Raw genomic sequence first — 25,936 nt, forward strand, 5'->3', positions numbered from 1 at the left:
TTTTTCCCCGTTAAAGGGGTTTTTTTTGGGGAGTTTTTCCTTATCCGCTGCGAGGGTCATAAGGACAGAGGGATGTCGTATGCTGTAAAGCCCTGTGAGGCAAATTGTGATTTGTGATATTGGGCTTTATAAATAAAATTAATTGATTGATTGATTGATGTGGTCACAGGTGTGGGAATGTGTGAGAAGACGAGCAGCAGAATTCTGGATGTATTGTAGTTTCTTGAGTGTTTCTGATGATGAACCATGAAGGAGACTATTGCAGTAGTCCAGTCTAGAAGTGATGAATGCATAAATGAGAGTCTCTGCAGCTGACAAGGAGAGGGATGGATGGAGGCGGGCAAAGTTTCTGAGATGGAAGAGGGCTGTTTTAGTGATGTGTGTTGTAAAAGGAGAGGGTTTGATCAAAGATGACAACAAGGTTATGGGCATGGGGGGAGGTGAGCACAGTGGAGCCATTTAAGGAGAGGGAGAAATCATGGGTGGATTTGAGAAGAGATTTGGCATTGATGATGATGACTTCTGATTTGTCACAGTTAAGTTTAAGGAAGTTGGTTTGAAGCAAGGACTTTATTTCAGTGATGCAGTTGGTGAGGGTAGAGTGAGTGGCAGCAGTGACAGCATTGCTGGAGATGTGGAGCTGCATGTCGTTGGTGAAGCAGTGAAACTGAAGTCTGGATTATCTGACGCCGGATTTTTTGACCAAGGGGAAGACTGTACAGGATGAAAAGGAGGGGGCCGAGAACTGAAACTTGGGGAACAACATGGGAGAGCGGAGCAGTGGGGGATTTACAGTTGTTTATGCTGATAAACTGACATCTGTCAGTGAGGTAGGATTTGAGCCAGGAGAGTGCAGTGCTCTGTCAGGTTTTAAGGCAGGAGAGAATGATGGAATGGTTGATGGTGTCTAAAGCTGCGCTAAGGTCAGGTAGTATGAGCATGTTGAGATTGCTGGCATCAGAGGAGAGGAGAAGGTAATTTGTGACTTTAAGGAGGGCAGTTTCAGTGGTGTGGTGGGAACAGAAACTAGACTTGAATGAATCATAGAGGTTATTGGCAGAGAGGTGGCTTTGAGATGTAAAGCAACAGCACGTTCCAGTAGTTTTGATAGAAAGGGGTGGTTGGAAATGGGTCTGTAGTTGTTTGGAAGGAGAGGACAGTCATGAGAAGTTTTCTTTGAAAAAATAAATAATTTGTACCCTGAGTTTATCTGTCTCCCTCATGCTCAGAAACTGTACTTTCTATGTGGAACGTGAAATATTACCTGCAAAATATGTGGACTGTTGCCACACATTGAGAAAAAGTTAAGTTGTAAACGTTTCTGAGGGATTACATCTGTAAAATAATTTGTGTATTCAACCTGTATTTGGGCAGCACGGTGGTGTGGTGGTTAGCACTGTCGCCTCACAGCAAGAGGGTTGCCGGTTCGATCCCGGGTGTGGGAGCCCTTCTGTGCGGAGCTTGCATGTTCTCCCCGTGTCCGCGTGGGTTCTCTCCGGGCACTCTGGCTTCCTCCCACAGTCCAAAGACATGCAGATTGGGGACTAGGTTAATTGATAACTCTAAATTGACCGGAGGTGTGAATGTGAGCGTGAATGGTTGTTTGTCTCTATGTGTCAGCCCTGCGATAGTCTGGCGACCTGTCCAGGGTGTACCCTGCCTCTCGCCCGATGTCAGCTGGGATAGGCTCCAGCCCCCCCGTGACCCTCAAGAGGATGAAGCGGTTAGAAGATGAATGAATGAATGAACATGTATTTGTTATCTTATAACTGTCTATTTAGTTGTCCTGTATTGAACATATATAACTTATTAATATGTAATTTAGCTTTGGCAATAATGTAACTTAAACATTCATACAAATAAAGTTAATTTTAATTTGACTTTGCATATCCATGGTTATATTGTACATGTCACATATGAGTGTGTGTGTGTGTGTGTGTGTGTGTGTGTGTGTGTGTGTGTGTGTGTGTGTGTGTGTGTGTGTGTGTGTTGGCAGGCAGGCAGGCAGGCAGCAGCTTGGCTCAGAGCCTGTGTAACATGTAGTGCCAGAATCTCAGCAGCTCCCTGACAGAGATCATTTGTCACTTTTAAGACTCTACAGTGTTTGACTGGTGTTAACCTGCTAACCTCTGACAGCACAGTAATGAGCTGCGTGTCCTGTGGATGGACAAGTGTTTTTCTCACTGACATTTGAATATTCGACTGCACTGTCCTCTCCTCCTACTGCTCACCTGCCCTGCTGTATTAACATGAACTCTTGTGTGTGTGTGTGTGTGTGTGTGTGTGTGTTTGCGTGTGTTCAGGGCCTGCAGAAGCCTAGTCTGGAGGAGATCAAGCACGCCAGGAATGCCATCTTCAGTCCCTCCATGTTTGGCTCCTCCCTGGATGAGGTGATGGCGCTCCAGAAGGAGAGGTATCCGGACAGCCAGCTGCCCTGGGTGCAGACTCGCCTCTCTGAAGAGGTGCTGGGTCTCAATGGAGACCAGACAGAGGGCATCTTCAGGTGAGTGGAGAATTATTATTAAGCCTTAATTCATGACCATCATGAGTGTGAAGAACTGACGCCCTTGACTCTAACTGTTGAATCCTGCTCTACATAAAGTGTATCAATGATTTTTGGTAATGCAGTTGTCATGAATCAAAGTCAAAATAACAGAGAGGAAGTGCTGGTCTGGCAATTACTGTGGTTCCACATTGTGAAGTAACAAGAAATGATTGTTTGCACCTATATATTTTTTTTAATTTTTACTGGCTGTGTCTGCCTCTCCTGTGCTCCATTTAAACTGCGTCCCCAAGCACAAGCGATTCACAGGAAACATGATGTGGAAGACAAAAGCCAGTGTTGGACAACATTGTTGGCTGCCTTTTGTAGTCTTCTTTACTACAACAATGATGAATCCTGTCAGCACACACTTTGTTTGGCTGAGCTTTAAACTGTTGTATTGCTAGATTAGCTCTTCAAGGTTTGTTTGCTGCCTGCAGTGGTCCATACACGTCATTCCAACAAAACTACATGCAAAACTATTTTTATGCCTCCACACTGGCAATAGCTGTGGCATTATGTTTTCGGGCTGTCTGTCCGTCCATTCGCAAGTCTGTCCTATTCTCGTGACTGCGATATCTCAAGAATGCCTCAAGGGAATTTGAGTCCACTTGGACTCAACAATGACCTGATTAGATTTTGGTGGTTGAAAAGGCAGAGTTCCTGTGACCTTGTCCATCTCATTTTTGTGAACGCAATATCTCACCTTAAGGGAATGTTTTTTGGGGGTTTTTTGGCACAAAACTTTACTTGGACTCAACAGTGAACTAATTATAATTTGGTGGTCAAAGGTCACTGTGACCTTGCTTTCATCGTGTTCATCTCTCGTGAACAAGATATCTCAAGGACGCCTTAAGGGGGTTTTCTCAAATTTGGAACAAACATCCACTTGGACTCAATAATGAACTGATTATACATCTTGGTGGTCGAAGGTAAAGCTCACTGTGACCTTGCATCTGCCTCATTCTCATGAATGCAATATCTCAAGAACACCCTCAGGGAATTTCTTCAAATGTGGCACTGATGTCCACTACATGGATGAATTGATTAGAATTTAGTGGTCAAGGGTCAAGCTCATTGTGACTTCACAAAACATTTTTTTGGTCATAACTCAAGAATTCATACACTAATTATGACATAATTTTACACAAATTTCTAATAGAATAAAAATAATTAAGTGATGCCATTCAGTATCCAATGGAGGCATACAACCACAAGGTGATAATTGTAGTTCTGGTTTTGTTGTTTTATTTTTGGCCACTTGGGAGCAGTGGAAAGTTGCAAACACATTACTGACATATCAGAAACCAGGGTTTAAAGATATATAAAGAAGAGGAGACTGGGATGAAAGATGAGGGGCTGAAATGTAACCAGCCTGTAACCTTTGACTTCCAGGGTACCAGGGGACATAGATGAAGTCAATGCCCTCAAGCTGCAAGTGGATCAATGGAAGATCCCCACAGGACTGGAAGACCCACACATCCCAGGTTAACACAAACTGTTGGAGAGAACTACTGAGCACACATGAACACATTGAGATCTCTGCTGGTCTTCTGCAGACCTTGATCTGCTTTCATATAGCTGTCATGTACAGGAAGTTGGTGTCATTGACATGAGCAGAATCACTCACTGAGTCCTCACATGCAGTGTAACATTAGTGTAGCAGAGTAAATGTTCAGATGGCTTCCTTTGATTATTGAATAGGTTTTAGATGTATTTTCAAGGCGGTCTCATGCTGCCTCTGTGTCTTTGTGTCCCCAGCGTCTCTGCTGAAGCTCTGGTACAGGGAGCTGGAGGAGCCACTGATCCCTCATGAGTTTTATGAGGAGTGTATCAGTCACTATGATAACCCAGAGGCAGCTGTTAATGTGGTGCTGGGCCTGCCACACATCAACAAACTGGTGCTCTGCTACCTCATCCGCTTCCTACAGGTAACACACACAGACAGACACGCACGGTTTACACAGCCTATACTAAATCCTAAAGCAAATGTAATCAAGTCACAATCAAAATCAAATCAATCAAACAAGCACATTCCCAAAAAACACCTCTCTCCATGCATTAATATGTTTCTGACACATTTAAAGGGTGAGTTCACCCAAATTACTGTCCAAAAAACCCAAAGACGGCAGCAATCAGCAAAGCGTTCTCCGGGTCTTCTCCAGACTTTGATCCTACGATCCAACTGCTGTAGGCAGAATCTGGTCTCATCGCTGAACATAACCTTCCTCCACATGTTCAGGTTCCAGTAAACGTGTTGCAGACACCAGCGCAAACAGGCCTAGCGGTGAAGGGCAGTCATGGCAGGCCTCCTCTCTATGGGACCGGAGACTGGCTGTTCCAGATTGTCTAGGCAGAGAGCCGTCAGCTATATCGTCCTGCAAACCTTGACTGCAAATCTGTAGAAGACTGCATACGGTTCCTAAGTGCTGACAGGATGAGGAAACAGTCTTCTTGGGGATTGTCAGCACCTGGGGGTACCAGAAGCTCTAAACAAGAATCAATAGCAACAGCAAAAAGCTGTTTGGCATTGGCAGAGAGGATTTGTCAAATTTTTCATGGGTGCAACCCACATACTCAGCTCTGCTGCTCATCCCACAAATACATGTTCCTTACAAATGTGGCACCATGTAAAAGGGAAATAAACATGGTATAAGATTTATTGCCAAGATGCATTGTTACAACAAAGAAATAATCTACCATATACAAATTTCCTTACTTTTTGTGCTTAGTTTATAATCAAAATCACAATTAGTGCGATATCTATATTGCAGGAGCTGTGATAATTTGATATAAACAAAATGTATCACAGCATACCTTTATATATAAAGCACTGTGGTGGTACAGAGATGCCCTGGTCTACAAATCACATTCCAGATGTAAGGGAACATGCTTGTTTTGTACAGATCCCAGCAAAAATCACATCATTATGACATTTATATTTTTTCAGTGAAAATGAATGCAAAAAAATAACCATTCCCACAAAATCATGAGTCATATTGCTGTTTCATTATTTGCCACAATATTCACAATATAATCTTTTATGCATATCATGCACGCTAAAATTACTGTTTATTTAAACAGAGCTATGGCAATGGCAATTTTAGGGCTGTTTCTGGTTAAACAAAAAGGACCTTTCTCTTTAACAAACAGTCAAGCTCTGTAGGGATCCTTTCCTAATGATGTCAGACATTTAGAATAATAATCTGAACATGCCATAGGCAAAAACAAGCACTTCTAGTGAATGTAAATTGACGATGAGAACAAGACGCAAGTTTTGACATTGGGGTCTGTTTCCCAGCTGCTGCGCTCTCACTCAATACTGGACCAATTTTTGAAATTACGAGTGGGGCCTTATGAGCACAAAATAGGGAATGGGAAAATAGGGTCCAGGTTGAAAAATACCAAATTTACCCTTGGGCAAATACCTAAGGTTCAGATCAAAATTGCTAAAGTGGCATCTTAAACACCACAACAGGAACCATTAAAATGTCTTTAAATGTCTTAAATCTGTCTTGAGGCAACCTTTAGAATACTCTGCTGTACATTGTGTGTTCAGGTATTTGCCCAGCCTGCCAATGTGGCCATCACCAAGATGGATGTGAACAATCTGGCCATGGTCATGGCTCCCAACTGTCTGCGCTGCCAGTCCGACGACCCCAGGGTGATCTTTGAGAACACCCGCAAGGAGATGTCCTTCATCCGGGTGCTCATCCAGCGGCTGGACACCAGCTTCATGGATGGAATCCTATAGCCCCCCCACCACACACACACACACACACAGACACAAACTATCCATACTTTACCCCCAGCTTCCCCTACAATCCCTTTAACCCACTTCATGACAGGCCCCTACACACTCCCCCAGCACAGGAACATCATACATACACATTGTTGCTGCTGGGTGAATACCTTGCCTCTCCAACATGTTTACTTTTCTGGAACTAACAAAACTGCCTTGTTTTGGAGTTTGACCACTGTACATTTTGAGTTGAACCAGCTGTATTTTCTATTTCTGTAGACATAGTCCTTGAACTGACATTGACATGAGAAAAACACCACTATTGGAGTTCCAAGGTTTTCATATGCTAACAGTACTGTGTGTGCCTTCACATACATAATACCGTATACACATACAGTATGAAGGAATTAGCAGGGATCTCATCATTCAGTTGGATTCATGTTAGACTCACTGGCACACTCACACTTCAGGACCGCAAAGGTTCATTTCACATCCAAATTATTTGTTTTATATGAACTGACTGCTTTGTTTCCCCCTGCTTAAACACACACGCACCGTCACATACAAAATAGACACACATATTACACACACATATTAGTACATGCACACACTTGTATTGAAAGTCTTGCTCCAAGATTCCACCTTCTGCAGTGTACAATACCATATTAACACACAGCAAGATTTATCACCGAGGTGAATGATGCATTCATTAACATGACACACACACAGTTCTGCCACAGGTGTTCAAGACTCTCACACATAAACAATGCATTCATAGCACCAGATTTTCACAAGATATAAAGCCTAACTGCACAATTCCATCAGTATTTTAATATATCATATTAATCTGGCAAGATTTTAACGGCCCGTGTGTCACACTGCCACAACTTAGACGGAGCTGAGAACTCAACACAGAGGCTCCCGTTAGCCTCAAGATGGCAAGCTTGTGCTGTCTAAATGAGAAAACATCCAACAAGACACAACATTTAATGTGAAACATAGCTTCACCCTGTTAGTCAGGTGTTTCCTGCCAATAACCTGACTTAAAACAAGTGTAGTTGTAAAGGAAGACAGGGATAAGGTGGGAGCCCTGTTGGTCACTAAGCCATCGAGTGAGGAGAACATGAACACTAAATCACCCTGAGTTTTGTTTGGACTTCAAGGTTTTAACGCTTCCATCATGTTGGGTTCATGGACAAATAAGCATAGACTTTGCTCAAATTGTTAGTACATTCTAGAAATGTTAAAAGTATATTATGCAGGGTGTCTATTACTGTTTGCAAACACATTCGCCAGTGAAAGTTAAAGCCAACCTCAGATTCATTCTCGTTTGGCATTTTGCCTGGCTATATTTGTGTCTGTTGGATGCCTGCTGCTTACGGTCCAACACCTGCTTGCTACCTTTTTATAAAGTCATGATCTCACCTGAGTGCTGTGGGAGTACACACCCATAAACTTCCCAAACCCAGAAAACAAGAAAATCTAGACAGAAGGCAGATTCTCTGCAGATAAATACACCACAACACCATTCTACTGGGTTATAAGCAGGCCCAAAGCAGCAGTGATCTAAAATGAAAATCTGTGGAATTCTGTGCAATGTTTTTTTTTTTTGCTCGTTATGTGATAAACAATATTCATTTATGATAACAATTGTTTTTGAACAAAAATAACCTTACACAATACATTAAAACCTAAAATGACCAAAAGCAGGTTAAAAGAACTACCTGGTGAATTTTAGTAGAAACTTTGAATCAAATTTTATTTAATCAGAAATACTTCAACAAAATATATAAACATTTGTTGGAAAAGTCAATCAAACAAAATGTGGGACACATGGCCATTGAATTGGACGGTTCAATATAGAGCAGAGTGAGAGAAATTAATTTGCCAGTCTATTAACAGCAAGTCTTATTTTGGCAATTCTTCTCTACACCACTTACTTTGATTTTAAAGCTATCTGAATACAACACACAATTGTCACACACATGCACAAGGAGGTGGAGGGGACAGTGACAACATTCTGAGTTTTACTGGCAGCATCTATATTTTGAAAATCTGCGGAAAATCTGTGGAGTTCTGGGGCACTGATTCTGTATGGGCCTGCTTATAAGTGGTGATTTAGAGAAATTACTTCTGTTTGAGTCTATACATAGTTTTCTTTTAGGAAAATCCTGTATAATATATCGTTAGGTATTTAAACAAAACATACTCAACACATTATATTGTCAGAGTGGGTTGTCACAAGTTATTTCAGTCAGAGTCTTGAAAAGTAAAAAAAAAAAAAAGTACGAAATTGAGTCTTATTAGATTTTAGATTTACAAAAGTCTAGTCTATAGAAAAGTCTGATACTGTACTCTCTCTTGCCAGCTGTAGGCAGTAATGTTAGTTATAAAATATTTTTGCAGGCTGTTAAACACCTGCAGACGAAAGGTTCTATTGTTCTTACAGTGGACTGTACTGTAGCAGGCTGTCCAATCCTGTTTTATGGAGTTTCAGTCAGCACCATGACACCTGTAACAGACACTGTCATGACTGCAAGCCTTAGTATAACATGGAAGCTCATCAGCTCATAATGAGAAAGTGTTGATTTCAGAATTAATTTTTGATAAGTTGATTTATCCATTCATTTTCAAGGTGTAGCTTGTGTTGATTAATTTACATGCTAAATCTTGCTGAGAGGCAGACACTGCAGCCACCCACAAGTGACAGTTATGGTGGATGCTAAAACACAGGAACACTAAGAGAATGATCATAAGCCTACTGCTACTGCTCCTACCAAAGTGTGAAAAACTGTAGCAGACAAACCTCTGAGTGTATGAGATTAAGCTACAGTGTGTTTTTTGCTCATGAGTTAAAATGTCATTTGTAAGGAGATATGAAATTACTTTTTTCAAAAGTTCCATACTCTTGATTTTGTACACACACTACAGTAAGAGTAGTGCTATTACATTATACTGATTGTGAAATACTGTACAAACCAGCAATTGCTATAGTTATCTGGTATGCAGCACTGGAGACAGTAACCACGGTCCAGGTGGATTTTGGTGTCCATGTTCTAATCACTTAACACATGGAAGGCCAGTTTAGTTTCTCCTTACTGGCTGAACATGTGCTAACAGGAAATAAGCCAGCAACACTTGCCTTGGCTCTGGCAGATGATGGCCTGTCTTTGAATGAAACATGTAAACTGATCTCACAACAGTTTTATATTCTTTAGCATTAGATCATCTTGAGGAAATCTGGTGGTGACTGTCCACTCTGCCACAGTATTTGGTGCTGTCCAGTCACTTTGGCTGCTGACCACAGCCTCCTGAATCCATGAGCGACACATCCAGCAGTAGGGATGATAGCAGCACTGCCAATAAGGCCCCATACATAGTGTTCAAACACAGATCAGCATGCTCATTCATCCTGGGAGGGATTTGAGAAGTGCCAGTTCTCCCACAATAACCCCCCCAGGCCCATCCTCCCACCCCACCTGAGCCCACAAAGCAAGTCCACCACCATCACGGAGCCCCAACAGGCCTTTCTGCTCACTAATGATTTGTGAATGTGTCTACCTGCTTGTCTGTTTGTCTGTCTGTCATTGTTTACAAGATGTACCTGTCTCTTGCATTCATATGGTCTTTGTCTCTGAGCAAGTACTGTTGTTTAATGTATTCATTTGAGATTTTGCTGTATTTAACAGAATTTCTATGTTTTCTAACCCATTCTTTTTATATAATTTAATTTATTATATTTATTTGAGGAGATTTCCTTAATGCCTTCTCAAGATATTGTATTGTAGGCTCCAGTGTGTGTGTTTTTGTTACAGCACGAGTGTGTGTATGATAGCGTGGATGAGCAATCGACTGTAGTTTTCAGTATGGTAGGGCACATACCTGTTGATGTGTGACTGTGTCAGTCTCGCTGTACCGGTTTAATTCATTTGGAGTTTTTTGTGACACAGCTGAAATGATGATTGTGAATGGCCCATGGACACACACACACACACACACACACACACACACACACACACACACACATGGACCATCCTGGAAAAGCACTGACGTTCCACCTTAAAGGTCCAGATGACACTCAGTCTCACAAATGGCTAAATGACCCTTTTTTCTTTGTGAAGAGACTGTGATGAGTGTCGCTGTGTGTGCGATGTGCAGCTCACTCACTCTGACATACACACTCCACATAGATAACATGTACATTGACACTGTACAGACTATGTAAAAATAAGTATATAGAGTAACGAGCAGAAAAAGCACCATAAGTAACAGTGGAAATTGCTATGGACGTAAATGTAACAGGGTGGGGGGGTTGTTTAATTAATTTATTTTTTTTCTCCAAGTCTTGTTAAAGTGTAAATTTTCTTCATACTGATCGAGGTCTAAAAGTGGCAATTTAAATACATCATGTCCACCCATAATCCATTCAAAGTGATTTTAAGCCCCGATATCTGTAACTGTCAGTCGCATGTATACTCCAAAAAGAGGTGGTTTGTCTGGAGGACCAGTTTGACAGTTAAGTTCTGGGCAAACCAGGGATTTGCAGAGAAGATTCTGTGATGTGTCGCTGAGATTATGTGTTGCATTAGTCAGCCATCAGTCTACAGTAGCTGCATCACCATCTGCAGCTGAACCATGCTACAAACATTCTGTGCAAAGAGAGAGGCAGCTTTCTCTCAGACAGTAGGACCACTTGAGACCACCCACCTTTTTCTTAAGACTAAAAGTAGCTGCTACATGCAAGAAAAACATTATGCCAGCGTCCTCCTGTCTTCATAAACCCTTTTTACACCAACGTGGAACAGCTTCCGTTTCGGTTCTCGCACCTAATTTTGTTTAGAGCATTTTGACAACAACAAGAAAAAAGATTGGTTCAGACCTAAAAATGTTGGTTCCAAGCTGAAACCAAAAAATAGTTGTTTTTTTAAATTCAGCTTTTATTATAAATACAAAGTCAGATGTCATGGAGAGCAGAAATTGTCAGAAAGACAAGTGACAAGACTGAAATTGAACAGTAAGGAATAAAAAAACAAAACTAAGAGACAGCATTGAAAATCAAGTAGCAGAATATTACCAAATAGCAGGTTATAATGATGTATGGTCAGTATACTTTTCTTGTTATTCACATTCAAAAGACTTAATTAATTTTTAAAAAATCTATTTAAAAATGTTGTAACAGGGGATGATTTTGCAGATTTGGATTTGTGTATATGAAATTTCCCAAGCAGGATCAGGAGGTTTGTCTCAATGAAATTAACATTGCTTTCAAAGTAAAAAATAACACCTTTGAGACTGAACTTCACAGAGTGACTGGTATTTCTTAAAATATAATAGCAGGTTTTTTTTGTTAACCTGAAGTGCAAACCGTGATGACATCAGTGCACATGTCACATTCTACAGGTTGGAATGAGAGGATGGAGAAGACAATAACGAACATTTAGCAAGAAATCATTGGTGGTCTCATTGATAGAACAAAAGGTAACAGGCAATCAATGGGTGCCATCTTGCTACTACAATTTACTTTTATTGTGCAACGCTCTCTATTGATGACACATCCTTGATTACAGTGGTTCTGATCAAAACTGGTGAAAACAAAGCAGCAACCAAATGAAGACAATGTGGAAGTGCCAAAAACTGCAGTTCATAAAATGTCCACTTGAGGATGGATCCAAAACAGAGTCAATCCCCATAGACCTTCATGTCACTGTTAACATGTCTGACTTTACAGCAGAAATAACCATGTTTACAGTCTGGTACAAAAAACAGTTTTGGTCTCTATAACTAATTTCAATATTCATGACAACTGTCTTTGGGCAGGATCCCACACACATTTACATTTTATTAAGGCCCAAAGTTACACATATTTAAGGGCGGGGCTGTTTGAGTGACAGGCTGTCTGCGAGGCGTTGCTGCAAGCTGTAAGCCAGCTCCATCCTCTCGTCCAAATAAGGTCACTTCTGGCCCCACAAAACTAAGATGGTGATGGTCAAAGTGCCAAACTTGTCAGTCTATGGTGGAAACACAGGCTGGTTCCCTAGATAGCACCAAGGTTCCAAGAGTCCTGAACGGCTCCGGTTCAAGAACCAGAGCTCATTTGGCAGAAAAGGGGTAACAGTGGGGCTGCCAGGTTTAAACACTGTCCTAACTCTACACATCAGGCAGGTGACCCTCAGATGAGTTGGTTACTAACTAACAAGATACAATGTGTGAAGTGCACTTACAAGTCAGTAAACCGGAGTCCTCAGATAGAGGATGGGAAGCTAACATTGAGCAGACTATCCTGTACCACTGCAGCTGTCAACATGCTCAATTGATTTGAGTTTTTAATCTTCGAGAAACTTTAAAAAGGGCATAAAGTTCAGTTAAAGTCAGCCAGCTACTTGCCAGGAACTGCAAGTGGAAAATAGAAATTTGCTAAAATCTGCTGCATTACATCTCTCCATGTTTTATGTGAGGTTAACGTTCTTTGTACTTTGTCCCTGTTCAAATGAACACATGCGAGCTTATAAGACAAAATCATCAGAACAAACTTGTCCCTCATTTGACAACTGACTTCTTAATGGAGTATAAATATGGCCAAATGTTTATTTGATTTCCTGTAAAATCACAGTAAATGAGAAGCCTTGGAGATAGCCTGGCCAGGCTGAAATGTTGCGGTAGTGTGTATGAGTGTGTAAGTGGTGTGTGTTTGTGAGAGTGTCCTTGTTTTATGTACGAGATGGTTGTAGATAGACCCAACAAATCAACCGATTAGCATGCAGACATGGGGTCTTCACTCTCTACGACTTGAATTTACTAAAATATGAGAATATACAAGGAAAACAAACTGAATTTACATAAACTAATTGTGACAGTATTTAGCTTTAAAAATCCACTAAGAACAAGATTAAGGTCTTTTAATCTGTTTTTCTGATTTGTTTTTTTTCTACTTGGTTCCTACTAATGATGATTTGGTAGTCAGTGTCGATGCTGTTCGTCTAATGTAAAGAAAATGACAATGAAGAGAAGGTGTGAGATAGCTGCTGTGAAACTGCTCTTCACTTTGACGTCAGTCCTCCAGGTTTTTCAGTTGTATCTTAATGTCCACTGTCACTCACACTCTGTCCAAGGGACGACTCTGGAAGTGTAACGGACGTTGGTTTAATAAATGATTCAAATGTCAAACTAATGGGAGACTCTTTTATTTCCAACTCTGACACTGTGCACTGTGATACAAGAGAACAAATTAAAGGTTACATTTCATGAATGTAACATACATAGAAGTCATGAAATATGTCACACAACTAATTGCAAAACTAATGTACACTGATCAGCATAAATATTAAAACCACTGGCAGGTGAAGTGAGTAACATTGATCATCTTGTTACAGTGCAATGTTCTGCTGGGAAACCTTGGGTCCCGATGTTCATGTGGATGCAACTCGACACACTCCACCCACCCAAACACTTACCTCCCCTCATGGCAACGGCACTCCCCGATGCCACTGACCCCCCCCCAGCAGGACAATGTGCCATGCTGGTTAGCAATGGCCTGAGGAACATGGCAAAGAGCTTGAGGTGTTGACCGTCCAATGCCCCAGATCCCAGTCCACTGGTACATTCTTGGGATTTGCTGGTACCCTACCTCACAACCCACAAGATTCAAAGAATCTGCCACCAATGCTCCAATGCCAGATTCCACAGAACACCCACAGAGATCCTGTTTCCATGCCTATACAGGTCAGAGACAAGTGTGATCTAAGGAGGCCCCACTGTGGATCAGGGGTATATCTGGGGTACCCACATGCCTCATGAACGCTCAATCAGATCACTTCACCTGTCAGTGGTTTTAATATTTGGCTGATCAATGTATTTTCTACCATAACTGTTATCATAGAAAACCAAAATTTCAATAAATTAAGAACTTGTAAAAGCACTTCTACAGCTTCATCCACTTCTCTGCTTTTCATCTCATTGCTCAGTACAGTTTGTAAACACACACACATACTGTTTAGAATTATACTGCATCAAATGGAAAGTGGGGGTGAGTCATGCTGCAGGTGTGGTTCAAGAAACCTCTAAAACTTAATTAACACCTGTCATTGGAATCTGCGACTGTCTGAACTGAATTCAAACAGTCTTCTGTTCAAGAGAAAATGACAAACTTTACATAAAGGGCTAACTTTTAACAGCCACCTTTCACTTCATCAGGGTGTGTTTGTTCACATATTACTGATGTAGTCTGCCATCGTGTCAGTGGAATTCCATCCTTCCACCAGCAGATCACAGAATGGGCGGAGCCTCTTCAGTGCAGTGTTCCATGTGTCGGGGTCTCGATCCCCTGGGTTTTTCCTGAGGTCAAGGGTCAAGCGGTGTGGTGGATGGTGTGTCCTTAATCTCTTAGCAAATTCCAGCAGCTCAGCAGGCTGAATGAAATTGGAGCTGTTCAGGGCAAAAACGCAGCACATGCAACTTATGATATAATGTCGGTAAAAAAACATTCGATATAGACTGAATACCATGTGGATGCCACTTGACACACTCCACCCACCCAAACACGTTTACAGACCAAGAACACCCCCTTATGGCAAGAGGAATGTGAACAAGAGCTAAAGGCGTCAACTGAGCGTCAATATTAGCCAGATCTCCCTCTGATTGAGGGAGTGTACTTGGTCTGCAAGCGGTGTTTGGGTGGGTGGTGCATGTCAAGTCGCATCCATGTGAATGCCAGGACCCAAGGCTTCCCAGCAGAACATTATACTGTAATGGGATGACCAGTGGACATCTCTCATCTTTCTGTAGAGATGTGGTCAGCTGGTCATTCACTTCACTTGTCACTGGTTTTAATGTTTTGGCTGAGCACTTTATATTAGGCTATCTATATTATATCTGTTTGTATGAAACTTCCCAAAACGATCACTTTAAAAGTGCTGCCTAACCAAATGATTTGAACAGTGCATGGTTATTATAGGATTTGTGTTTTGGGTTTGGGCTATGGGTCTTGTCTTGGCGGGTCGGTCTGCTGTAGTAATTGATCATATGTGTGGGTGGTGGGGATGGTGTGGTATTGGACGTCATGGTGCCAGTTCAGGAGCAGGTCTTCATAATCAGACCTGTGCAGGACTCTGCTGACTAGCAGTAAATACAATAAAAGCATGCTAAGCTCTTCAGTCACAACAACATGTAGAGGATTTTAACTTTAACATCAGGACAGGAGCCTACGTGCTGAGTCTTTACTGTATCCCAGCTGACTTGGAAATGACTGAAATGCTATTTGACCCATTGGTACATCAGCTAATAACTAAGACTTCTTATCTAGACCACTGTCTGCAGCTCTTACCTGATGTCGAGCCGTTTCACTGAGCTTGGTGAGGATCCCGAGAACAGTTCTGCCAGCACACACACGTTTCTAGCTGTTGACACACACAGTCATATTAATACACAATTGAAACATTTGCTTTCAAAGTTACTCATGATTTAGACATACACCAATAGCACAGATAAAAGTAGTTTGAAGCTTCATTCATAACAATGACATTCAAATCCTAAATCAGCAGTGAAATGCTGCACAGCTTTCTTTTTTTTTTTTTTTGCATTTCTCTTCATCCTGCTAAACCTTGTATTCCTGCTTAGCTGCAGATAATAATTAGGTTAATCTCATATTGTGACTTCTTTACTAATTGTAGAATTTAAAGCTGTGTCAGTGTCGCGCTTGCTTGATGACAGCATTCATGCTGATACTGGAACGACTGTCCAACAGTTTGGTCCTGCCATGAATTTCAGAGCATCATGCAACAAAAGGAGCAGCCAAACATTCTGTGCAGTGTGCACTTTATATATTCCTGATCTGTTTTCCATCAACACTGATGCAAATGCTTTTGTTATAAGAGTAGCATGAGTGTCTGGTTTAGCAACAAAGACAAAGTGACTGAAGTTGTCTAGTAGTAGTGAATGTACAGTGTAGATTACAGTTTGTCCATCAATAAACACTCCAGCTCCTCAAGACCCAAGAAGTTCCTGTGTCTTGCTTCCACGTTGCTGGGCAAAAATGAACGGAGAGTCTGGGATTACAAACTGGAACAGAGTGTGTTGCTCTCTGACTCTGTCCAGAGACATATATCAATATATTTATTCAGTGCCTTTTCATTGGGCATCAACCTTGCATTTACACATGTATTGTTGAAAAAATAGACTCAAAGTATAAATAAACACTTGAGGTCGCAGTTACACCTCTGAGAAGCGGTTGAGATGTGAGCCTGCACAAAGCCAGAAAATGAGAGCGCATCTGTTTTGTAACAAAAAACCCCTAATCCAATCCAATGAATCAATTCATTCAAATTGCAGATTTTGTCCAGAGAGGTTTTTTTTAAGGGTGATGACATCGTAATTATGGCAACAGAGATTCTAAGTGTAATGGAGTTAAAAATGCACTTTATTAATTATTATTTCCAATTTGTATTTTTTTATTTAATTTATCATTTTATGATTATTTTGACTATTTGGGAATTTTATCACAATGAGTTATTTTCATTTACTATCTTTTTATCAATTTTTCCTGTGGAAATGACTTTCCTGCACTCTGCCCTTTCCGTACCTCCTGGGCTTCCGTAGCCCCTCCATTCTGCCGTCATAGTAGTGATGGGAATTCCGGCTCTTTTTAGAGATCCGGTTCTTTTGGCTCGGTTCACTAAAAAGAGCCGGCTCTTTCGGTACCCAAGTGGCTCCTCAGATTTTTGTTGCTTAAATTAATTTATTACCAAACAATAATGTAAAATCATGTGTAAAATAAATTACTAATGTAAAAAAAATACATTATATCAAATGTTTATTATTTATATGGCTTTATATACTCTACAGAGTGCTATAAAAAATAAATTCTAAAGTACAAAAAAACTTTTAACTATTTTAAACTTTTAGCTTTTTACTATTCAACACTTAACTATCTTAAACTTGTAACTATTTACAATGAAACAACATAGAGAAGTTTACAGAATCACACAACAGAATATAACTAAAACTGCAACAGCAGTTGCAGTAGACACACTGGCACCTTCATTAATAGCAGGTTCACTTGCTTGTCTTTTTTCTTCCAAGTGCACTGATGGATGAACAGTTCTCATACATGTGCCTGTGCAGGTTGTTTGGATATGAGATTTTAATCTTGCAGACTCTACACTCTGCCCTTGTATTGTCAGTGTAATTGAAATGATTCCAAATTTTACTGCTTTTCCTGCTGTATTCATTTTCTCAACTTTTTTACCTTTTCAGCATGTTGCCTCTCTCTGTAGCGCCTGCTCTCTTTCTCTCTCTGTCTCCCTCCCTCCTGTTCATGTGCTCACTGTGCTGTGTGTGTCTGTAACCCCCGCCCCTCCCCCTTCGGCTTACCGCGGACACACAGACGACACCACACATATTGACCAATCACGTGCGGCTTGAACAGAAAAAAAAAAAAAAAAAAAAAAACGAAGCGGCTCCCGATCAGGAGCCGGCTCCCGTCGTTCACTTCAAAGAGCCGGCTCTGAGAGCCGTTTTGTTCGCGATCGACACATCACTACCTCATAGTGTTGTTTGGCGTTGCTGGGGGTAAGTTGTATGAGAAAATGCTGCTGTGATTTAGTTTTATTTTCTTTGGATTTTGAGCCATTTATGTTGAAATCTTTGGTGCATATTGTTCACTGTTGCATAGTATTGTGCTACTAAGCTGTTTTGTGTTGTTTTGATACATTTTTAGATGCTTCTAGCTTCTTTTTTTGGCGCGATTTGCACTAGGGCAGTCCGCCCTGTGTCATGTAACCTACGTAGCACAACTTGCATTTCCAAGTGTAAACACTGTGCGTGTTCGCATGTTTAGGTGCAGAGGTGCAGGAGAAAAGACCAGAATGTGTTTTTATGTCTTCTGCAGGTATGTGCTTTTCTTTGTTACATTATAAATGTTGTTGTTTCTGTTTAGTCGCTCCACCCCACTCTCTGTGTTCCTTTGTCCAACAGGTGGCACTGTTTTCTTCTTGTATATGGATTTTTTTCTATGGTTTTGAGGAGATTTGTTGTAAAATTGATTGTAGGTCGAATGTTTTCCTGTTAAATTTTAAAACTCTTGATTTGTGATGTGTATAATGAGTTGGATGCATATTGTAATGTAAAACAAAAAAAATTAATGCATATGTATTTTGAGAAATTTGAGAAAAAAAAAGAAAAGAAAAGAAAAGAAATCTGGACAGTGCTGTTTGGCATTGCTGGGGGTGCAGAGCTGCAGGAGTAAAGACCAGAAGGCAAATAATGTGTTTTTATGTCTTCTGCAGGAGCGAATAAATGCAGGAAACAGTTTATTGAGTCATCCTCTTCGGTGTCCCATGCGCACACTTTTTACATAAGCCTCATTTGAAAACCACAATAGAAGCTTTGAATAAAAATAAAAAAGACCATCAGTACTGTTGGGACGGAGTGAAAACTCAGACAATTTAAAAAAAACAAAACTTTTTCTGTTAATCCCTATCCGGAGTAGACAGTTTAAATCGGCATAATTTGATATTTTGGCAAGGACAACAAGCTGTGAACACAACACAACGTTATCACCTGAAGTGTGACAGAGTAACATTAGGATCATTTGTTTTTTGTCCATCTGATAAGTGTAAATTCAATATTCACTCTCCTTTTAGATTTGATCTCCTAAAAAAAAAAAAAAAAAATGTGTCCATAGCAGTTCAAAGCTCCACTGTCTTCAACAGCTAGTCTTTAACACTATCTGTCTGCTGTTTGCTGTTGAACAGGTAGTGTACAGCGGGGTTTGCCACACATTAATTTAATTGTGGTGACCCACCATGACTAAAGCATCTGCCACCACATTTTGATTTTCTATTTTTGGAGCTGGACCATTGAACTGGTGCACCATTGGAATACCGTCTGGTTATTATTTGCTCCACAGATGGAGCAGCAAAGCAGCAGGGGCAGTGAAAGTGAGTGCACTTCAGTTTGCTTTCACTCAACAACAGCTGCTCCTCTGATCCACCGATCATGCTGGGTGTCAGCCCAGAGTCCAGCAGCGTTACTACTGATATATCCCTGAAATGAGTCTCTTAGTGGAAAGATGTGAAGGGTTTGCTTACCTAGCCGATTCTGAGCCAGGCTGAGTGTGTGGAGAGAAGGTACCGTCTTCACAGCAGCCACCAGCTGCTGCAAACTCTCCTCCTTGTTCCTCCACTTCTCAAGAAGGCGGCAGTCTTTCAGCTGCAGCTCTGAGATAGTGAGAAGAGAAGGGTAAAGAATGCCCCTCTGTTCTGGGCTCAGGGCAAGGAAATTCATAAAACATACTGAATTCAGTTTCAGACCTTCCAGTTTGAAAAGAAACGCTGAGCGTAAAGTGCTTTAAAGCTGCATTAAGCAATTTTAGCATACTGTATCTGCTTAAATGACAGCAGATTAAAATACCCTGTAATGTCAACTATGTCCTTACTCAGAGGACAAAGGCCTTAATTATTATGTCGAGAAGACACTTACATATTTGCTTATATATATGATGCTTGTAACCCTAAGTGATACTTCTGCACTGCAAGCTCTGAAAATGATCAAATTTGAGAACTTTACATTAATGCCTTATTTCTTACTTTGAGCTCCAGGTCATATTATGAACAGCAGTAAATATACAGAGCCACCGCCAAAACTACATTTCATTATGAACTGGTTTAAAGTCCCTATGTGTTGGACTCTGACAACTCAGACTCTGTTAACAATAAATAGGATTTTCCAAGGTAGTCACACTAGGTAATGACCATGTTGGCAGTGTGTGAGTGTTTTTCTTTTTGATTACTTTATTTTTGACTTCTACAATTTGACGACAATATAACAAACAGACACACTATATATAAAGCATACAGTACCATTTACAGAAAACAGCTAGACAGAGGGGGTTTGGCTTGGCTGTGGATGGCTTGATTAGCCTGCTCATTTCTAAGTTGACTTGCACATAATTTCTCTGGTTAATTTCCAAGTTCAAAATGTTTCTGTCTGGGTTTTACTAAAAGGCTGCTGACACGTTTGCAATGGATAGTATTTTACATATACTTTTTTTTTTTTAATTTTACTGGAATCAGACTGCAAGAGGAAGGATCTACAACTCTCCTTTCAATATACATAACATAACACACATGAACGGATGACCATTAAGTTCACATTTTGTAGATGATTCAAATCCGTGTTAATTTTGTTCGCGAAAACTATGATGAAAATTTTTCGTCAACCAACTACTTTCCACAAAAAAATGAGACGATGATGAGCTAAAAACAGATCTTGGCAATAAAAACTGAGGAAAAAAATGTGGCAAAAATGTTAGTGGTGGATTATTGCACATTGAAATCCAAAACACCCATGTTTGCAATTATCTTCAAATGCCGCATGAGCAACTGGCTGGCAAACTTCAGTAAATAACTTGTAAATTACCCCTTAAACCTGTCAAAAAACTGCTGGAGAAATGACAGTTTCGATGTGTGTAGAAATTATTTGTAGTTGTACAACCTGTCACCTTGATTCTAATTTTTGATACATGAATTAGCCACACTGGAGTAGTTTAAAGATTAAAAAACATATAGAAAACACAATGACTAAAAGTTGACGAAAATGTCATGAATTTTCATCGACTAAAATGTTTTGAATTTGTCAAAGTGAAAGGAGACCGGGCCGTAATCAGTTATCAAAATATCATGGTAGGTAGACTTGGTAATGCTGGGTACTAATTCAGAAGACATCAGGAGATAGTCAATCATATTGTAAGACCTAGGGACATGCATGTAAAAAAAAAGTAGATTTTTCAGTTGGATGTTACAGTTGCCAAATATCAACCATGTTTCTTGTTTTGATGAAATCATTAAGAATTTGCACTGAGGCTATGGAGGTGGTTTTGTAGACAGTCTGTCCAAGATTGGGTCTAAATTACCATTAAAATCACCTCCAATAAGGACACTGGGGCTGGAAGCTGGTATCATATCAAAAGCCTTAAAAAAAACAAAAAAAACATAAGGATTGTCAATATTTGGCATCTAGCAGCCACTTGCACATTGTACCAGCATTTGGCTGGTGGCTGGTGCTAATTTCCAACCTTAGATATTTTTACGAAAAAGAATAGCAACACCCCTTGCCTTGCAGGTAAAAGGTGCTTCAAAGATCTGAGAAAATCCAATTTGTTCTTACTGAAGACAAATGATGTCTGGCTTCAGCAATTTGAGTTGAGAGAAAGTGCAACCCCTTTTAATTACATGGCCAAGACCCTTTACATTCCATGAGACCAGTGTTAAGTTATTATTAATGCTGTTATGTATAATCCTGTCAAATACTAACTCCTTCCCGGGGCGTCGGTGGCTTAGTGGATAGAGCAGGCGCCCCATGTACTGTTGCCGCAGTGGCCCGGGTTCGAGGCCAGCCTGTGGCCCTTTGCTGCATGTCATCCCCTCTCTCTCTCTCTCCCTCCCCCTTTCACACTTGGCTGTCCTGTCCATTAAAGGCAAAATGCCCCAAAAAATATGTTAAAAAAATACTAACACCTTCCCTAAAATGATAACAAAGGCATCCACCCAAAGTGTGCGAGTGTTTTTCCACTGCATGGCTCAGTAAGGTGTTTACCTTGAAGACATTTTGGAGGTGTGTGGGTTAAGGAAAACGCAGTGAGAGCCTGTCCTCTGCAGCTTTTTGTCTAACTCTAAGACGGTTTGTTCATATTTCAATACACAAAGTGGCAGACTAGTGCATGTGCTTCTACACATACTACAACCTGAGGCCTATGTATGAAGAACACATTTCATATATGTGCACTGCAAAACAGGTGCTGACCTTGCATGCACAGCAGCATACTTGTAGTGTGGTTAGGGCCGTAACGGTACATGTATTTGTGTCGAACCATTCGGTACGCGACTTTCGGTTCGGCACAACCCTGTACCGAATTATTGGGCGCAGGATATTATTTTATTTTATTTTGTTTTATTTTAATTCCGTTTTTGCGAGCCGAACCATTTAAAATATCTAGTTCCCCGACGGACATAATTGAGTGACGGACCGAGTCCCGTAAATCTCCGCTTTCACTTTGTGCAGCGCATTCTCGCATTTTGACAACATGGCAAGTGAGCCTGACGAACCTGAAGACCCACCCGCAAACCTTAAGTCCTCCGTTTGGGAACACTTTGGTTTCAGGGTAAAATACGAAGATGGAAATAAACAAGTGGACAAGACAAAAGCAGTGTGCCGACACTGCAGAACAGCGGTCGGGTATGTACTTGGAAACACGTCTAACATGCTAACGCATCTAAAGCGACACCACCCGAGTTTGAACGTTAACCGGCACGACTAGAAAAAGCAATCTGGTGCAAACTACGATATCGTCGTCGTTTAAAAAGAAAGAGCGTTTCCCTGACCATCGCGCTAAAGAAATAACCAACGCCATTGGAGTTGAGTAAAATTGTTTAAGCTGCACTTTAGATATAAGCATGTTTTGTTTACTGCACTTTAACAAAGTGGGAAAGCTAAGTAAGTTCCTAGTAAAACTGAATCTGAGCAGGCTTTAAAGCTGACCAGCTGCACTATACTTTTTATTTTAATTGAGTAAAACTGTTAAAGCAGAAATGTATATTTATATTTTTCATTCAAAAAATGTGTTAAAAAAACAGCAGGATTTTATTTTTCACTTTTATATTTCTATTTTCATTCAAACAATGTGAAAAAGCAGGATTTTATATATATTTGTTTCATTCAAAAATTGTGTAAAAAGAGTTAACTGCTGTGGTGGTATGTTTTAATAAGGTTACCAATAAGTAAAAGATATTTAATAGTTGTCTATTTTTTTCATTACTGTACCGAAAAAAACCAAACCGTGACTTGTGTACCGAGGTACGTACCGAACCGAGATTTTTGTGTACCATTACACTCCTAAGTGTGGTGCTTCTTCCTACCTGTTGGGATCAAGTTTACATTTAGGAAAAGACTTGTAACATCTGTTGGCATTGAGAGCTCTTACCTTCCAACTTGCAGTCTCTCAGTAGACTGAGGATCTGAGGGAGACAATCAGACAGGTTCATATCCTCCAAGCTGAGACTCCTCAAGAAGTGATTTGACTCTAGAGGTTAAACACATGTCATTACAAACAGCACTTCAGAGTACATTTGGTTCAAAGTTAGACAGGTAAATTGACCAGGTTGATATGAGGGCAGGACAGACAGATATTAGCTGATTGTAGATGTACAGTATCTGTGTTTATGTCAACAAATGAGTAACAACTAACTACAGTACAGAAATGCTTAGTTTGTCCACCAGAGAGAAATTTTCAACTGTAAAATGTTCCGCTCGGTACATATCTTGGTCACACAAATAAAGATATAAATGAATAGTATAATATCTGTATCAAGATTGTTTCATGTTAATGTTTAACAAAAAAACCTCTACCAGCTGATATGTGGTTTTGACATTTTTAAACTACCCAATACCGCCATCAGTATCAGCCTAAAAAATCCTGTATCAGCCCAACTATAATTTGGTTCACATGTATCCATGTCTCAACAGGTAGTAAATGGACCTGCATTTGTATAGCGCCTTTCTAGTTATCCGACCACTCAAAGTGCTTTTTACACTACAAGTCACATTCACCCATTCACACACACCTTCATAAACTGGTGGCCGAGGCTACCATACAAGGTGCCACCTGCTACTCAGTTTTTAACTCACTCACACACCGATGGAAGCATCATCGGGAGCAATTTTGGGGTTCAGGTTCAGTATCTTGCTCAAAGATACTTCGACATGCAGACAAGAGCCGGGGATCGAATTGCTGATCTTCCAATTGGTGGACTACCCACTCAACCTCTGAGCCATTTCATAATAATCAACAAATCCAGTGAAGAGATTGAAAAACAGCTACGTGTTAGTCCATATTTTAATATTTTCTGACCTCCCGTCCCTGTCTGTGGCTCTTGTTTTCAAGTCTACCATTTCCTTCTGAAGACGTTTATCTGTCAAAACAACTCAGAAATGTAACTGGAGTGTTTTTTAATGCTTAGTTATTTGCTAAAACAGCAGGCCACTGTAGCTTTTACAAGAGAAACTCAAAGCGGAGAACAAGATTGGATTGGGAATATTTGCAGTGGTGCATTAATCAACATTTGGTGCTCTAAAGAGAATCTGGGGCAGCCGGATGGTGTATGTAGGACTGAATCTAATAAACTGCAGTGCATGTGTTCATGGTAATGAAAAAAAAATGTCACCCAGTGACACAGTGTGGCTCACTGATATGTTAATAATAGTTTCCAGACAGCAATGGAGCTCTATGGAAAACAGGAATAAGATAGATCAGGCTTGATACGCACATAACACTTAAAAAATCTAGGATATCACCAGACATATGTTCTTATGTTCATAGAACACAGGATGCCAGTTCATGACAGTTTAATGACTTTGATCCATGGCATGTTTCCCCTATCACTGCCTTTGGGGGATGGCCAGCTTCCCCTTGGTCTGAACAGGACACATTTTATTTTATTTTTTTTTAATCGCGTGCTGCTATTTTGCCCCTAAATGCACCCTTACTTGTAGTCAACCCGCCGCAGCAGCTTCCTGCTGCCAGAGTGATGGAAAATAAAGACACCACTGAGCTTCTGAATGGCTCCTTTCATTTTTAAAAAACTTCAAGTTGGTTCAGTGAGAATTTTAAAGTAATATGCACCTTGTGTATTAATTAAAATATCACCAAAGTACTTTGAGTCTGAGCTACCACCTACAAGCTGAGCATACAGGTGCAGCTCATTAGACTGATGTTAGCAGGCAACCACATCACCAAAGCCAAGGAAGGACTATTCTAGAGTGAGCGAATCGCCACAGAAGGAAGAGGATTGATTCTAAGTGTTTTTCAAAAAATTCAAAATGGCGGAAAATCTATATAACTGGAAGTTATGTGTCCTTGAAGCAAATTTGTTCCTCATGAGGAGAGATATCTCTGTGCAAAGTTTCATGTCTCTACGACATACAGGTGCTGGTCATATAATTAGAATATCATGAAAAAGTTGATTTATGTCAGTAATTCCATTCAAAAAGTGAAACTTGTATAATGTATACATTCATTACACACAGACTGATATATTTCAAGTGTTTATTTCTTTTAATTTTGATGATTATAACTGACAACTAATGAAAACCCCAAATTCAGTATCTCAGAAAATTAGAATATTGGACACCTGGTGCCACACTCTAATCAGCTAATTAACTCAAAACACCTGCAAAGGCCTTTAAATGGTCTCTCAGTCTAGTTCTGTAGGCTACACAATCATGGGGAANATTGTGAAAAGGTGCAATATTGAAGACACCTGGTGCCACACTCTAATCAGCTAATTAACTCAAAACACCTGCAAAGGCCTTTAAATGGTCTCTCAGTCTAGTTCTGTAGGCTACACAATCATGGGGAAGACTGCTGACTTGACAGTTGTCCAAAAGACAACCATTGACACCTTGCACAAGGAGGGCAAGACACAAAAGGTCATTGCTAAAGAGGCTGGCTGTTCACAGAGCTCTGTGTCCAAGCACATTAATAGAGAGGCGAAGGGAAGGAAAAGATGTGGTAGAAAAAAGTGTACAAGCAATAGGGATAACCGCACCCTGGAGAGGATTGTGAAACAAAACCCATTCAAAAATGTGGGGGACATTCACAAAGA

The 25,936-nt window shown here is 40.5% G+C and overlaps 2 protein-coding genes across 4 annotated transcripts in view; one reads left to right on the forward strand and one right to left on the reverse strand.

Annotated features, from left to right (window-relative positions):
• The window catches only part of arhgap39 (Rho GTPase activating protein 39), a 230,110-nt gene extending 216,658 nt beyond the window's left edge, over positions 1-13,452 (forward strand). For all 3 annotated transcript variants that reach the window (XM_050055662.1, XM_050055660.1, XM_050055661.1), the window contains 4 exons: positions 2,304-2,503; positions 3,938-4,029; positions 4,304-4,473; positions 6,102-13,452. In XM_050055662.1, coding sequence (XP_049911619.1) covers positions 2,304-2,503; positions 3,938-4,029; positions 4,304-4,473; positions 6,102-6,296 — 657 coding nt within the window. In that variant the 3' untranslated portion in view covers positions 6,297-13,452. The remainder of the gene's footprint in view (positions 1-2,303; positions 2,504-3,937; positions 4,030-4,303; positions 4,474-6,101) is intronic.
• The window catches only part of lrrc41 (leucine rich repeat containing 41), a 23,952-nt gene continuing 11,459 nt past the window's right edge, over positions 13,444-25,936 (reverse strand). Inside the window, exons 7-10 of the mRNA XM_050055675.1 lie at positions 23,257-23,355; positions 19,367-19,495; positions 15,604-15,676; positions 13,444-14,705 (exon numbers count right to left, since the gene is read on the reverse strand). Of these exons, the coding sequence (XP_049911632.1) occupies positions 14,486-14,705; positions 15,604-15,676; positions 19,367-19,495; positions 23,257-23,355 (521 nt within the window). The 3' untranslated portion in view covers positions 13,444-14,485. The remainder of the gene's footprint in view (positions 14,706-15,603; positions 15,677-19,366; positions 19,496-23,256; positions 23,356-25,936) is intronic.

Source organism: Epinephelus moara, chromosome 10 (assembly GCF_006386435.1).
Source record: "Epinephelus moara isolate mb chromosome 10, YSFRI_EMoa_1.0, whole genome shotgun sequence".
In the NCBI taxonomy this organism is placed as follows: Eukaryota; Metazoa; Chordata; class Actinopteri; order Perciformes; family Serranidae; genus Epinephelus; species Epinephelus moara.